This window comes from Eretmochelys imbricata, chromosome 13 (genome assembly GCF_965152235.1).
Source record: "Eretmochelys imbricata isolate rEreImb1 chromosome 13, rEreImb1.hap1, whole genome shotgun sequence".
NCBI classification, from domain to species: Eukaryota; Metazoa; Chordata; order Testudines; family Cheloniidae; genus Eretmochelys; species Eretmochelys imbricata.
The window spans coordinates 23,036,579-23,053,180 of NC_135584.1; the positions used below are offsets into that span (position 1 = coordinate 23,036,579).

At 41.7% G+C, this 16,602-nt stretch overlaps 1 protein-coding gene across 1 annotated transcript in view; it reads left to right on the forward strand.

The window, feature by feature from the left end:
* Positions 1–852: 852 nt before the first annotated feature.
* The window catches only part of ARHGAP40 (Rho GTPase activating protein 40), a 44,078-nt gene continuing 28,328 nt past the window's right edge, over positions 853–16,602 (forward strand). Inside the window, exon 1 of the mRNA XM_077832319.1 lies at positions 853–968. Coding sequence (XP_077688445.1) covers positions 853–968 — 116 coding nt within the window. The remainder of the gene's footprint in view (positions 969–16,602) is intronic.

The window sequence follows — 16,602 nt, forward strand, 5'->3', positions numbered from 1 at the left end:
TTCAATGAGAGTTTGGGCCTGGGATTTGTATCTTGCCATATGTTTGGTTGCATGTTGTTGGTACTACTGTAATCCAGTTAATACTGCTCTTTACGCTCCTAACTCGTCAGGAAATAGGTTCAGAACATGATACCAAAGCTTGGAACAGCCATATAACTGTCTGTTTCTCCTCTTCTCCCAGAGTTCTTGGGCTTCAATTTGTGCACTTATATCATCTGACCCTCTGGTAGATATAATGCATTCTCAATGGGATTACTGAAAGGTTAACGTATCCCAGTCTGTGAGGACCCTTGGTACAGTTCAGGTGGGTTGATTGTTCAGAGCTATTTATGCCACTCATGGGAGTTACTTTTCACATGGTTGAGATTTTAGTTACCGTTTAACTAGCCCTGGCTTGGACATGTTCCCTGTCTGATTTGCATCAGTTATGTGGAAAATGGTAGAGCAGACAGTTTCTCTGGATCTAAACATATAACAATACAATTTTCAAATGCCAGAAGCTGGTTTCACTATGTCCTTTAGGTATGTATTGCATTCCCAGCACAGGACAGATGATTATAGCTCTTGGACGGGCTGCATAGCTGTATATTTAAAGTCACAAGTATGTTTACCATGATATTATTACATCAGGCTAGCTGGGTGGATGAGAGGAGGAGGAGGGAATTACCATCCAATTAGCAGAGTTTCTGCAGCATGAGTAGGTGGTGCTGTGGTTTTGCTTTCTTTGCAATCAGCTGCAGATGTAACACAAGGAATAACAGCAACTCCCTTGCTCTGTGACTGTCAAAGGCACACGGATGGACTGCTGCTGCTGAAAGAAAGCAACCATTGATTCCTCTTGTAACCAAGACCATGGATAAACTTGGAAAGCCTGGTTCTGGGTTTGCCAGAACTCGGATTCCCAGACCTCAACTTGTATTCCATTCAATCCAGCCTCCTTCCCATTCACAGGTCTCGGGCATTTGCAGGTACGGAGTGCTCACATTTTTGAGTTACTTTTTTACTGTACATTTAAGTTCTGTTTAGAAAGCAGGATGCAGAGTTAGAACAATATTGCACTCCAGTAGAATATACAAATGTGTGGAAACAAGGTGAAACCCTAATGGGAATATGAACAAGAGTAGTTAATTCCTTTAAAAACACACTTTTTGGCCATCTTGATCTTCCATAAATTCTCATATAGCATTTTAATCTAAATCAGTGTCACATAAATATGCTTCTTGGCTTGGAATTCTTGTGTGAAACAGAATAAACCTTAAGAATCAATGCATCATATCAGAGCATCTTTTACTGGATTCTGCTAGTTAGCTAGCTCACCACTTTGTATTGAGAATATACACCGGCTGCAAAGAGACCCTCTATTTAAAAATCATACTTCTGTTTGAAAATGTTTTATTGTTAGAATGAGCAGGGTAGATTATCCCATCTGAAAGGGTTTACAGGAAAATGTATGTTTCTCTGTTTTCAGTTTGTGTACTTTTGAAGTTCACAATATTTTGTGTGGTCTGTTTTGCTGTATAATCAGTCTGAGTCTTCCACATAGCAACAAAGGAGGAAAACGGAAAACATGTTTGTAAAAACTGTTGGGAGGGGAACATTACTTTGGATTTCACATTTTTAAAACCTGGACTAGATTCTAAGTCCGCAGTATTTCGTTGAGACGGTTGGGGGGTTTCTTTTAAGACAGTTGGCTATTGAATAGTTTGAACTCTTGGTATTTTTGAAAACCACTTAGCCACATGTTCTTAATTCTCCACACTGCCAACATAATACCTGTATTGCTCAATCAGAAGGTGCTGGAATAGAAGTAGTTCTCATTAAATTCAAACAGTAGGTTGAAGGCAGAATGCCAGGTGTTGGTTAGAAACACTCATTCAAGTCCAGCCATCATATAAACCACTTAACTCTTGTATAACTAATCTCTCTACAGTAGTCTTATAGACATAGAATTTGATTGCTGTACAATGAAGTGTATGTTTGTGAAATGATGTGCAAAAAATCCCAGTATTCTGATTAATTGCTTTTAATGATCCATTGTTCCTGCAGTGGTGACTATGGAATGTGTATTGGATTGTCATTAAGATACCTATCATTTTACCCAGTACAGGGGATCCCCGGGATATGTCTTCCTCTTGTCTGTCGGTTTCACATATCCATTGCTCATCAATAGGGGAACATGTTCCAATTCGTATTGGTCCCAGTCCACATATCCATTGCTTCACCTTCTGTGTGGCTTTTTTTGGGGTGCTTCCCCTGGTGTTCAGGAGGCGCTGGGAGGGAGGGGGAGGAGCGGGGATGGGGCGCGTCCAGAGGAGGGGGTGGAATGAGGTGGTGGGGGGCATTATTTCTTATGGGGAAAAAATCCCTGATATTCGTCATTTCAGTATCCATCGTATACCCCGTCGTACCTGGGACCCCCTGTAATGGTAGCCATGTTACCATTCCTCCCAAGCAATCTTGGAAAAGCGCTATTGATCCAGCTCAAATTCCTTCCCTGAGCGCACCTCCCCCTATTACTTCTAACCCTTCTATTTAAATCTGGCAGACAAAGGCCATGTGTGAGTATTGGTGAGTTCCCTACTCTGCATGCTGGTAGCCAGCTGCTTTGTATTCTCTGAACTCTAGAACTTGCTTAGTGACATTCCGTGAGATGACCACGCTGCACACAGGAACTGTTCATGCATCATGAACAATGGTGAGGTTAACCTGTCCTTGGCAGTTGCTTTTGCTAAACGCCTGAGAACGGTTACCAAGCTGCGGAATTTTCTGTCTCTGCAAAGTCAACATTTTTTACTGTTTCAGCATATGCCACTGAAAAAGTGAAGTCAACCCAGCTATGTCGCTCAGGGTAAAAAAATACACACCCAGAGCCATGTAGTTAAACCAGCCTAACCCCACCATGTGGACCGTGCTAGAAGAATTTTTTCTGTTGACCTAGCTACCACCTCTTGGGGAGGTGGATTAACTACAGCAGTGGATCCCAAACTTTAACAACTGGTGAACCCCTTTCACTAAGATGTCAAGTCTCGCAAACCCCCTCCTAAAAATGAATATTTCCAGGGATTTTCTCCTTTACCTGAGTATAATTCATAAAAGCAGTGATCTTGGAAATATAAAATTTGTTTTTATGACATGCTTATTACACACTATTTATTATTAATTCTTATTTATCATTACGGTATTTTTATTACATTTATGAAAATGGCAACACTCTTTCAAGATCTCACTTTCATAACTTTGTATCACTTTTTGAATAAGCCTGTTATAAGACAAGGCTCCTGTGTTTCATCAAGGAGTATCAGATGTGAAACAGCATGAAGGTATTTAAGAATCCAGCTCAAAGAGTTCCTCCTACACAAGCATTCAGGTCTCGAGAAGTCCAGGCAAACAACACACCTTACAACAAAGCTTAAATTTGTTCTTCATAATAATTTAAAAAGCAATACTAGCTGCCTGCAAAAACTATCCACCTCCCTTTCCATTTCTTATAAGGAGTCTTGACGTTTAAATCTCCTCAGTGTGATAGATATGCTTGCTTTGATCTGCTTAGCTCTTGGAAGTCCAGGGGCTTTGGGCTGCTGGCTCCGTGCTGCCCGGGGTCCCTAGGGACAGCTCTGTCCGCCATTAGGGCATTTTTTCCCGAGAACCCCCTGTAACATTTTGCGAACCCCAGTTTGGGAACCACTGAATGACAGCAACTGGAGGATCCCTGCTGTTGCTATAGTGAAAGTCTACACCGAAGCACTACAGTGATGCAGCTGTGCCACTCTAGTTGTTTAAGTGTAGATATAACCTGAGCAATCCAAGTAAGGAGCTTGTTTCTGCCCTTCCTGTTTTTCTACTGTCCCTAAATCTCTTAAGCATGAAGCTTAACTTGATCCTTCAGTGTATCCTTCTCTGGTCTTTTTTTTTTTTTTTTTTTATGTTGTTGGTCAGTAGTTAATTCATGTACCTTCCTTGTAATCTCTTGCCAATTGTTTCCCAGCATTCCTGAGCAGTAAACTATGCTTATCTATTCTATCTGGTTTAATGCACAGTGAAATTGGCCAGCTTCTGGAATGGGTTGCAACAGGAAATGACTGGCGCTGCCGAGTTTTTTCATAGTAATTACTACACCGATTAAGTAGGTGTAAGGCAAATTAGAAACATACTAACCACATGTGATATGTATCTTTTGGTCCTTCATTTATTAAAGGAAGGCCTCCTTGGAATTACACACAGAAAATAATCCTTGGCGTACCTTCCTACCATGATTTGCCTGAGGATCTCAAAGCATGTTTACACACAGACTAGCTCCCCCACTGAGAGACAGATAACTTGTCCCTGTACACATGGGAAGGCTGAAGTACACAGAGGTTAAGTGTTTTTCTCAAGGTTGCACAGCTGAGATTGGAATAGAACCAAGCTCACTTACTCTAACACGGAGGCAACATTGTCTACAGGTTGGAGCAGAAGTCTAGGAGCCAGGATATCTTGACTCTCTGGCTTTTGTCAAATGATTGAAATTCTGTGCCCCAGTTACCTTATGTGTGATGGAAGTAGATCATCATTACTCCCACTTGCGGTAGGATGGTGAATAAATCATGGTTGCCTGTGTGGTTGCAGAGTGGATAAAATTGATTTAAAAAATTTTTTTTTTATTTAATCTTAACTAAATGCAGGTTTACTTAAACTATTTAAAATTAAATTTGAAATTAATTTATATTAAGTCCAAAAATTATTATAATCTATTAAAATCAGTTCAATTAAATTCAGAAAATAATATCAAGCAGTACATATTTGCTGCCGTATTTTCAAGAAAGTCAGAACGCTGAACTGATGGAAGAGTTTGAGTGTGCTAGCTTTTGACAGCAGTAACACCTTTTGCTGGTACAGAGAGAACGTTTTCTTCATTCCAGTGTATTCAACTAGTTAAATCAGTAGAGAGTTGAGAAAGCATGAAAGCTTGTTTTTTTTAATTCCAATCTGTGAATAAAAAGTAGGCGTGAGAGGATGAAATCTACCAGTTCTGAAATCTTGAAGGACATGGTGGTCAGAAACAATCAGTTCACTTCGCTAACTACAGTAGAACTTCCTTTGTTGAATAAATCACTTTTAAATGCAAATTGTGTCTTGATTTTTTTTCTTATGTATTGATTTTTTCTTATGTCTCGATTATGTTTAAGGTAGTTTTGTTTTATTAGTGGTGTGCAAATCTCGTGTTTCCTTCACCTCTAATTTGGTTATTTCCTTTCTGCACCACCACACCCTAGGTGTGTAATGGTAGCCTTCTTGAGATATAGCCCAGAAAGGAGAGGATTGAGGTGCAGTTTCCCAGGGCTCGGGTCATTTAGCTTGAAAATTTGACTTGCTCTTATATTGGCACGGCTGAAGTGGAAATAAAGATTGGAGAGGTTTAGATCTGGAACAGAAAGCATTTTTGTTGCTTGGATGCAGCAGTACAAGTTGATTTGAGGACGCACTTTTAGGCAAATTTAGGCTTCCTAGTTCACCAGCTCATGTAGACAGGGCAAGGTAATATTTTACCACTATGTTCTCACCCTGCTCTGGGTAGGGTTGTGGGGTGAGAGGCCAGCAGTTGGGGCATGCTCTCCTTTTTCCTGGAGAAGACTCGGCCGGAGCAGGGGAGAATTGCACAGATGATTCAGTGCATATTCTAGGTATGCCAAGCCTGTGGAACACTTATTGTCTAAGGAAACCCTGTGTGCAAGTGAAGAAACCACTTTAAAAGTACAGCACAATACCACATTCAGCTGACAGAAGGAGGCAGTCAGCCAGCATTGCGTGCTCATTTCTGTTGTGCTGAGGGATCATCAGTGGGCTGAAAACATGGTACCACAATGAAAAATGTGCTTGACATCAGGATGAAGGCAGCTTAAGCAGAGAATTCCAGCTCCAGAGCTGTTCCCAGTGTAGAGGAAGGCCATGCTAAAGCAACTGTCATGTCCGAGCACAAACTATAATCCCAGAGGCTGATGGTGGTAACAAAATCCCAGCTACTGTTGCTAGAGCCTGAGAGTTGCAAGTCTACAGTCTTATGGCCAAGCAATCTTGATAAAGTATTTTGACACAAGCATGAATGCTGTGGCTCCCTGGGCTGTGTATGACCTGCATGTAGCATGTCAGGGGAGGTGTGTGCAGAGCTGGCTTAAAGCTCAGCTTTGCACTGCCCTGCAACTGATGCCTCTTGTTCTGCAGTGCTGATCCAGCTGTGCTGAGCTAGAGAAGCCTGGAGGCAGCTCTAACTTTCACTGGCTTCAAATCACAAGTAGAGGATCAGCATAGTCTGGAGGAATCTTGACCCTGCCCCTTTTCCTTGAAATGCCAGCAGTAGAGGAAGGGCAGTATGGAAGTCCCTACACCGACTGTAGCTTTGAAGGCTCGCTCTTGCACTGGTTTGATCTGCCCTGAACTGATTATACTGGCATTAATGCCAGATTCATTAGTGGTGTGGTGTAAAGTGTTAGCCTTGCACCTAAAAAACTTGGTCTTGAAACTGCAATGAAAGACTGGGATGCCGCCATTAATTCAGGATTCGGTGTACATAGAGCCTTCCAACTTATAGTCTGTCGTCGGCAAAATAGCCTACAAACTGCCTTAATCTAAAAGAAAAAGAGTACTTGTGGCACCTTAGAAAGCTTATGCTCAAATAAATTTGTTAGTCTCTAAGGTGCCACAAGTAATCCTTTTCTTTTTGCGGATACAGACTAAGACGGCTGTTACTCTGAAACCTGTCTTAATGCTGTGTCCTATTTTTTGTTCTGCTATCACTTTTAAATGGAAGTTGTTTCCAGGACCTATTCCTATTCTCAAAGAGATGCGATGACAGCAGCTTTTACTACTATTGCTATTACTATCTTCACGGAACAATCTCCGGGACCGATTCAGTCCAGTTCCCAGCGAAGTAAATAAAAAGATCAGGGCTGCGTGGCTGTTTCATTGGTGTGTAGACTTCTGGGCTTGGGCTGGACATGGTCATTCCTGTTCACAACGCCCATGATAAATTTTTAAAATTTTCATTGGTCAAGGTAAAGGCTATCAGTACAAAGATGTCATTTTACCCAGAAAGTATTTGGAAAATATAAAGCAGGGCAATATGAGTGTATGTGCAAAAAAAGCAAGGTGGGTGAGGTAGTATTTCACCAACAGAAGTTGGTCCAATAAAGATATTACTTCAGCCACCTAGTCTCTCTCATATCCTGGGACCAACTTGGCTATGACAACGCTTCATACCAAAAAAGCAAAGCACTCTAAGACTTATCAGCTGAGACAGCCCCTAGAAAGAGACTGGTTCTAGCTACTTTGAAAACCCTATTCCTGCTTTCCAGCAATTAGTCTCTGGAGTGAGATTTTTTGTGTTTCTCTCTTGTATGATAGTGCAGTGTGAACTTGTTAACCACTAATAGGATTTTATTCATAGATTCAAGGGCCAGAAGGGGGACCACTGTGATCTAGCCTGACTTCCTATATAACACAAGCCAGAGAACTCCCCCAAAATAATTCCTAGAGCAGATCTTTCAGAAAAACATCCAATCTTGATTTAAAAATTGGCAACGATGGAGAATCTACTACGACCCTTCGTAAATTGTTACAGTGGTTAATTACCCTCACTGTTAAAAATTGATACCTTGTTTCCTGTCTGAATTTGTCTAGCTTGAACTTCCTGACATTGGATCATGTTATACCATTCTCTGCTAGATTAGAGAGCTCTTGATCAAGTATCTGCTCCCCACATAAGTATGTACAGACTGTAATCGAGTCACCACTTAGCCTTCTATTTGTTAAGCTAAGTTAAAATAGCCCTGGCCTGAATCCACCCTTGTACAAGGTGATCCTGTCACAAATGGTGTTTTTTCCTTTCCTTCTTGCTGTTCTTTCTCCCTTTCCCTTCAAACACTGTAGGAGCAGCAGTTACATTAGCAAGGAGGCATTGTTTCTTCTTCCTTCGCTCCAACAGTCTAAATCGAGAGGAGGATAACTTGCTCCGGTTTAGTGTTGCGGCCTATTGTGTTAGTATGGGAGCAGTTAAATTTATTTTAAAAGCAAGTAGGAAAATTAACCCACTGAAGAAAATCTGATATTCTATTTTATCAGTGTATAAAGCACTGGTTAGGAGGTATTCTGACTGGCTGTCGAACACTGTTTCAGAAATAGGGTACACTCAAGGCACTGTAATTTGCATGCACAAGCTCTTGTTTTAAGGTGGCCAGACGTCCTGATAATAGGGGCTTTGTCTTATACAGGGAACTATTTCCCCTACTGTCCTGATTTTTCACACTTGCTGTCTGGTCACCCTCTCTTGTTTGCATATGCAAACATTGTCTGGGCTTGAGGTCCTCATTTGTGACACAGTTGAGAAGTAGGATGGCCTGGACTACAAATAGGTTATGGACCTAACGATTGCACCAACCTTGTTATTTGGCAATCAGCCTCTCTAAAGGGGTGAGTTGTATTGTTATGCTGTCAAACCTCAGGGACAACGGGTAGCATGAGTTGAGGACAGCGCTTTAACTGAACTGAACTTGGGGATTATAATGGACAATGAAACCTGTTTTTAAAGACTTTTATGCTTTTGCCAGGACACAGATAGTTTCATCTAAGCATTGGGTAACTGGCAGCCAGATCGATATTGTGAATACAAGTGACCTTTTTGTGCATTGAAAATCCTTTTTTTTTTTTTTTTTTAAATCAAATTTATAAAAAAAATCTTAAATTATTTTCAAAAACATTTTAAAATATTTCTGATCCAAATGAAACAACTTCATTTCCTGTAGGATTCCCTTCAGCTTCTCAAATGATCTACCTTTGTTGGTTCTCGAGTGGTTGTTCAAGTATAGAGTCAGAGATTCCTGTACCCTGCACCCCACAGAGAATCTCTTACAGCTTTCTAAGTGAAATTCTAGGGCCAGTGTTCTGCAGAAGGTCAGACTGTGGGATCACAGTGGCCTCTTCTGGCCTTAAAATCTATGAATCTACATGTGAATAAACTGGACTGGTTGAAGTGGCCTATTTAAACATGCTGGCCAAGAATCTCCGCTTCACTAAGCTTCCTATCTCAGTGAGAAGGGGGAAGTGTCTGGGATGGATCTGTGCCATACTGAACTCCAGTGTAGGATAGACCAGCTTAGACGCTGTTCTTAAGATATCTGGCTATGGTCTGGAGGGGCCACAAGACCACTGAATGTTGCCTGTGCATTGTACTCTGGCTGCAGCCTTTCTCTGCTCACTGTACTCTACGCTGGGCATGGCATGGGGGTGGGTATCCTGGGTCTGTAATGGCTCACAGTTCCCCCACAATGAGGGGAATGCTTAGCTAGCCAGACCTGGCTACTTTTTAGCCCCTTCATGTAGCTCAGGTCACAGAGCAAAGGGATCCGAATCCAAAGGAGAATCTATCCTGTTGTGAGCCCCTATCAGCGGATCTGCCCTATGTACAGCTCTGTTTCAGAACTCACTAGTACGCCTCTTCATTAGGATTTGTGCTCATGGTTCCGGGCTGAAACTTGGAAGCAAATTAAAGAGGACTTTAGTTTCCCACTGCATGGGCCTCCTACGTTTCCTTTAATCCTGCGCTCCTGTGCCAGCTGATTGTTCTTAGAGGTTTTTTTTGACCTTGAGAAATAAATTGAAGGTCAACAAGAGACAGGCTTCTTTTGGGACCTTCAGTTGTTTCCTCTAAATTAATAGCCTATACAACTAATGACAATCAACTCCTGCTTTCCCCTTCTCGAGAACTCTTGTTTGTTCCACACTGAATGTTGTTCTTTAAAACCTGTGATTTTGTAGCACTGCACCTTGCTGACTCCCCCCCTCTGAGTTGATACATTTTTGTATTTAGTTTTTCATTTTAGTTTCAAACTCACTCTTGCCTGTTTTGTTTCTTGGTGCCAGGAGTCCCTATGGGCCTGGCTCATGTCCTTGGAAATACTTCTAAGTTAAGTGATGTCTGTCTTGCATTTTTTGATATTTGGAAGACTTCAGTCTCCTTCCTTTTCCCACCTTGATTAGGTTTGGAACAGTTTTAAATTGGGTCATATTTTTTTGGCTTAAACTGGTAGCAAGTGTCCCCTTTGAAGTAGTTCAGCACAACAGGAGGAAACCTTTTTATTAATGCATCTGATGAAAGAGAGGCAGTCTGAGCAGTTCTCAGTACAGAAAGAACATTGAGCAGGTGATGCAGAAGTCCAAGGACCTAACACCCGATAGAGAGCAGCTCTCTGGATGGAATGATCCTGTGCTGGAACAAAATGAATGCACAGCAACACTGTTTTTTTATCGGGTTCAGAAGAGCTTGGGTTATGTGAGTGTTTTACAGTGCACTTTTTGTTTTGTGTTTGTCAACGTCTACTGATTAAAAATGAAACTGTGTTTTACTATTCCAGTACCCAAAAAGCACTGCAGGAACAAGGGGCTGTGACAGCTTTGACATCTGATGCTTTACGAGCCACCAGATTTAGGAACAAGTGCTGTTGAAGAGAGGGGAATCCTTTCTTTCCAGTGGTGCTGTAGAAAGCATTTCTTTCTGGTCCTTGTAGCCTCTTGAGAGATTGTGCCTTTAAAATTCAAATCTTTCCAGATATCTGATTGCCTCCTGTCCCCCTCCCTAATTTCTTACCATCACAACACTTGGCCCAGGATTGACCTGAGCATGAGATGACATCCCAGGCCTAGTTGACTCTTCATAACTCTGCTCCATCTGACTTACTAGGCTTCTTCAGCACAGCACTCAAACATGTGCCTATATAATAATAATGGCACAGTCACTCTTTATAGAGCATGGTGTAAGCGCTGATGAGTTCTTTGATGGCTGCTGAGTCCAATGCATGAGTGATCGTCCCTCCACGGGTAGGGAACACCCACACGCAAGCAATGCTCTGAATCAGAGCAGCAGATTCTTTCCTCCTCTGACGCCAGACATCAGGAAGCTTGATCCAGTCTGCCTTGCTCCATCTACAAGCTGGCTCTGCCAACCAGCGTGGCATTCTGCACTCCTTTCTCAATCGTCCACAGAGATTCCAAAGGATACTAAGTCATCTGTGCAAGCATCCTCAAATCTGCACAGCGGTCTGCCTCTTCACGAGCTTCAGAGTACAATGTACTCTTCAGGATCCTATAATCCAGCATTTACCCTAAACCATACAAAAAACCTCAACAGCTTTCATATCAGATGCTTGTGTAAAATTCTTCAAATAAGATGGCAAGACAGGGTGACAAACATGGAAGTGTTAAATCGTGCTGGTATGTCATTTGTGGGGACGTTGATTAGTAAGTAAAGGCTCAGGTGGCTTGGACATGTCAAATGAATGCCAAATCATGTGCCTAAGTCCCATTTAATATTCATGCTTTGCTGAATATGGATGGCTTGCTGAAATGGGCTAAATGCAGTGTCCGTGTTGCATATCTCAGCCTGACTCATTCAGCTTTACCAATGTTGGGGGTCTAATTATCTTGTTTTGTCTGTTTTTCCCATAACAAATATTAGCACTGGTTTTCATGCTGCCCCTTTCATGCCAAATGCCTTCCCTGAACTGATCCTTAAGGCCGTGTCTTTTCCTCTCCATGATGCTTAGCAAAAATTGGCTGTACAGAAGGCTGGAGAATTGTCTCACCTCTTTTCTCCCTTTCATTTGTTTCATGGAGAAGGTTGGATTGACATGGCTTACATCACTATAGAGTAGTTTCTTTAGGAGGGTATGCCAGATCCCCATTGGAATAAAAAACAATGTCCACAAAAGAGTAACTCCAGCTGGTGCTGCTGCTTTGCAGCTAGTTCTTGACTGAACAAAGGCCAGGGGAGAAAACCTTGAATCAAATTTGCTGTGGGGAAAATGTCAGGTGGTTGGCACTGCAGTACAGCTCTGCCCACCGGCATCTCTTGTGGCTGTGGTGGCTTCCAAACATCATGGCCATCAAGCCTTTGGGCCTAGTCAGTATCGCTTTAATCCTACTTTGAAGAAATACTTCCAGTTATTGAAGCAAAGTGCAGAACATATTTTATTGGTGATATTAACCTCTATCCTGAGATATGTGCTAACCCCAGAGTGGCCAAAGGTGCATTGCAATATCCTCACGCTGTCTTGGTCTGTGTGAGAAGATGCAAATGTCCTTTTGAGAATGGACATCTAAGAGGTATGTATGATGGAATCAAGAAAGCAATAGAACTTTCTGCCAAATAGACTCTCCCACTCAAATCTCTTAATGGAGACATCATTACCGTTAGACACAAACAGTGCTCCACCCAGTGTTGCATCAGTTACAAACTATTTGCATGGAACCATTGTTTTTGAAGTAGTGCTAAGCATGATCCTTAGATTCCAGATTACTGAAGAGTTCGATATAGAACCATCTATAAATGTGCTTGAAAAGGCAATCACCTCCCTAGCATCAGGGAAGGACACGAGAAAAGATGGAATTCCAGCTGAAGTACTGAAACAAGGAGAAGTTGTGCTTGAACATCTGCACAATGCCTTGCTTGCCTGCTGAAAGGAAGGTGGGGTACCACAAGACATGAAGGATGCTAACATCATAATACAGTATGTATTAAAAAAAAGAGAGAGAGATTGATTGCAACAATTACAGAGGACTTTCTCTCGTTAGTGTTGCTGGCAAGGCATTCACATGGGTCATGCTTAACACTGAGTAGTGAGGTGGCAAAGTTTGCAAATGATACAAAATCGCTCGAGAGTTAAGTCCAAATTTGACTGCAAAGAGTTACAAAGGTATCTCACTAAACTGGGTAACTGGGCAAGAAGGTGGCAGATGAAATTCAAGGTTAATTAAATGCAAAGTAATGCACATAGGAAAAGCATAATCCCAGCTATACGTACAAAATGATGGGGTCTAAATTAGCTGTTACCATTCAAGATAGATCTTGGAGTCATTGTGGATAGTTCTCTGAAAACATCTGCTCATGTGCAGCAGCAGACAAAAAGGCTAACAATGGTAGAAACCATTGGGAAAGGGATAGATGAGAAGACAGAATATTGCTACTATATAAATCCATTTTATGCCCACACCTTGAACACTGCATGCAGTTTTAGTTGTCCCATCTCAAAAAGCCATACATTAGAACTGGAAAAAGTACAGAGAAGGGCAACAAAAATGATTAGGGGTATGCAACAGCTCTCTTATGAGGAGAGATTAAAAAGGTTGGTAGTTCAGTTTAGAAACTAAGGGAGGGGATATGATAAAATCATGAATGGTGTGGAGAAAGTGAATAGGGAAGTGTTATTTACCCCTTCATGTAACACAAGAACCAGGGGTCACCCAATAAAATTAACAGGCAACAGATTTAAAACAAACATAAGGAAGTACTTCTTCACACAATGCACCATCAACCTGTGGAACTCATTACCAGGGGATGTTGTGAAGGCTAAAAGTACAACTGGTTTTAAAAAAGGAATTAGATAAGTTCAGGGGCGATAAGTCTGTCGATGGCTATTAGCCAAGATACCCAGAACATGGGGTTGGGTCCCTGGCTATCCCTAAACCCTTGGCTGCCAGAAGCTGGAACTATATGATGGGGATGGATCACTGGATAAATAGCCCTGTTCTGTTCATTCCCTCTGAAGCATCTGGCACCAACCACTGTCAGAAGACAGGATACTGTGCTAGATGAACCATTGATCTGATTCAGTATGGCCATTCTTATGTTCTTAATTCTTGCTGAATGTGCATATTCAGAGAATCAGTGCAACTTCTGTGCTGGTAGATCAACTATCAACATGCTCTTCACACTAAGGCAACTGTAAGAACAATGTGAAGAACAACAAAAACTTCTGTGTATGGCCTTCATAGATCTTACAAAGGCTTTTGTTGCGGTCAGCAGAAAGGGTCTTTTCCAATTCCTAGAGAGAATTGGTTGCCCCTCAGTCCTCCTTAGTTGCATTTGGATTTGATCCTTCCATGGTTTCATGAAGGCTACAATCTAGTATGTTGGTGATCAAACTGGTAGCTTTGAAATCTACAGGTGGTGTCAAAAAGGGATATGTTTTGGCATAGTCCTCTTTGGTATATTCTTCTCTCTGCTGCTTTGTAATGCTTTCTCATCTAGTACCACAGATGTTCATCTCCATACAAGATTGGATGGAAAATGCTTCAGTGTTGCATATTTAAGAGCATGATAAAAGAACTACTTTATGCCAATGACGCAGCACTTGTCACACACAGCAAGAGGAGCTCCAGCAGCTTTGCAGTAGCGTGCATTAGTTTGAGGAATTCAGACTAACCATCTGCCTAAAGAAGACAATGTTGTGTGTGGTTTTGCACCAGAAGTTTTAATAGCTACTACCAAGCTCAAAGTTATGCACAAATTTTGCTATGTAGGGTCAGTTATATTGGTTACCTGATCTCTAGATGATGAGTTCTGAGAAGGGCTGCCACCCGCATTCGGTCAACTGACTAAGCACTTGAACATCAAGATATGGGTCTTCCAGATGTTAATTCTGAGCACGCTGCTGTATGGTGATGAGACTCGGAGTGCCTAAGCAGGCATAACAGAAGGCTAAACAGCTTCCACGCCTCCTGTCCTCGTATTTTAAATATCAAGTGGGGAACCAAGGTGCCTAATAGAGAGAAGTACTTGAAAAAGCAAAATTCAGAACTGCCAAGTCTAATCACTGGTCTCAAACACAGACATCTCCATTGGCTTGGTTATTGGCACTGAATGGACAATGGATACATTCAAAGGATCTCCAGTATGGAGAATTTGTGGATGCTCCAAGGCTACTGGGCCAAACTAGGCTCAGGTTTAAGGACGTTTGCAAGAGGGACTTGAAAAGTTTCAACATGGACGTTACCAGCTGGGAAGATGCAGCTAGCAGCAGCCTGCATTAGATGGTTGTGTTGCATCAGGAAGCTAAAGGGACCGGAGAGAGATGGCTGCATGGAGAGGGGTGAAGAGAAAAGAGCAGCAGCCCTCCAATGCTTGTAATGAGTCAGCTTTATCTTCTGGCCCTGCACCTTATGCCTACATTATCTCTTGCAATGACTCTCACTTCAGAATTGAACTTTTTAGCTACTTGTGCTGCAAGCATGACATGCAGTAACTGAACTGCTTTGCACTTACACCATTGTCTTTCAAGATGGAGGGTTGCCGTGTTTTTTTGTTTGTTTACTATGCACTTCACTAACTTGATTTTCTAGCCAATTGCTTTGTTGAGTTAATTTGTAAAAAATCTAAGTGTTAAACTTTTTGTTATGGTTACGGTTCGTCTGAGTGAACTTGGTTATTCCACCTACTCTTTGCTTAAAACATACAATCTCCACCTCCAATCGAAACTGCTGTTACTCGTGTAGGTCGCTGAATGTTCCTTCGTCACTGTTGTCACAGGTCAATGAGAGATAATCTTATAAGCGTCTGGAATCTGAAGCTAACTTGATGTATGCTTTCTGCCTCATCAGTCACATTTTTAAAGCAGCTTTAAACTGTCACTTTTGTTTAGAAAATCAAAAGAAAAGATTAATTGTCTTCAGTTTAGAGAAACAATTGGGCTTTAAATCTATTTGCATTACAGTAATGTGAGAGGAAGGGTGGTTCAGTGGTTAGTGTGCCAGCCTAAGACTTGGGTGCAAGTCCCTGCTCCACAGCAGACTTCTTGCATGACCTTGAGCAAATCATTTAGCCTCCCTGTACTTCAGTTCTCCTTCGGTAAAATGGAAAGGATAGCAACTCCTAACCTCATAGGGTGTTGGGAATAAATACATTAAAGATTGTGAGGCAACCAGATACTACAGGTCATAGAAGTACTTTAAATAGAGTGCCCAGTCAGGGCTGTACAATGCATAATGCTGTACAAATGCATAATGAAAAGATGGCCTCTGCACCAAAAAGCTTGCAGCCTAACTTCACACGTGATGTCAGTGGGAATAGAACCCATGGATGTCTGTGGGCCAAATTCAGTGAGGAAAACAGTGGTGTCAGTTACACATCAGGTGTAAATAGGTCAGGAAAAAAGGGATGTTCTGAGTTTCTGGGGTTGGGTGGGAATCAGTGTAATTAACCATGTGGGGCTGGTTCTTTCTTCAGAATTGTGTGAATAAATGTCTTCTACTGTCCCTCCCAGGGCAAGCAAGGAGATGTGTCCTTGATTCAGTGTCCAGATTCTCTTGTACACCTTATGTTTTTATTTTCTGTAATGGGATCAAATGTAGAATTAAGTCGTGTGGTTTGTGTATACATATTTAAATGTGATTACTTGTGCATATTTACATATCAATATCTGTGGTGTGTATGCAGATATATATTCCTCTGTGTTCCTGACTCCAATTTGATTTCACTTTGAAGAGCTGCGAGCTGTCATTAAAAGAAAAGGAGTACTTGTGGCACCTTAGAGACTAACCAATTTATTTGAGCATGAGCTTTCGTGAGCTACAGCTCACTTCATCAGATGCATACCGTGGAAACTGCAGCAGACTTTATATATACACAGAGAATATGAAACAATACCTCCTCCCACCCCACTGTCCTTCTGGTAATAGCTTATCTAAAGTAGTCGTCAGGTTAGGCCATTTCCAGCACAAATCCAGGTTTTCTCACCCTCCACCCCCCGACACAAATTCACTCTCCTGCTGGTGATAGCCCATCCAAAGTGACAACTCTTT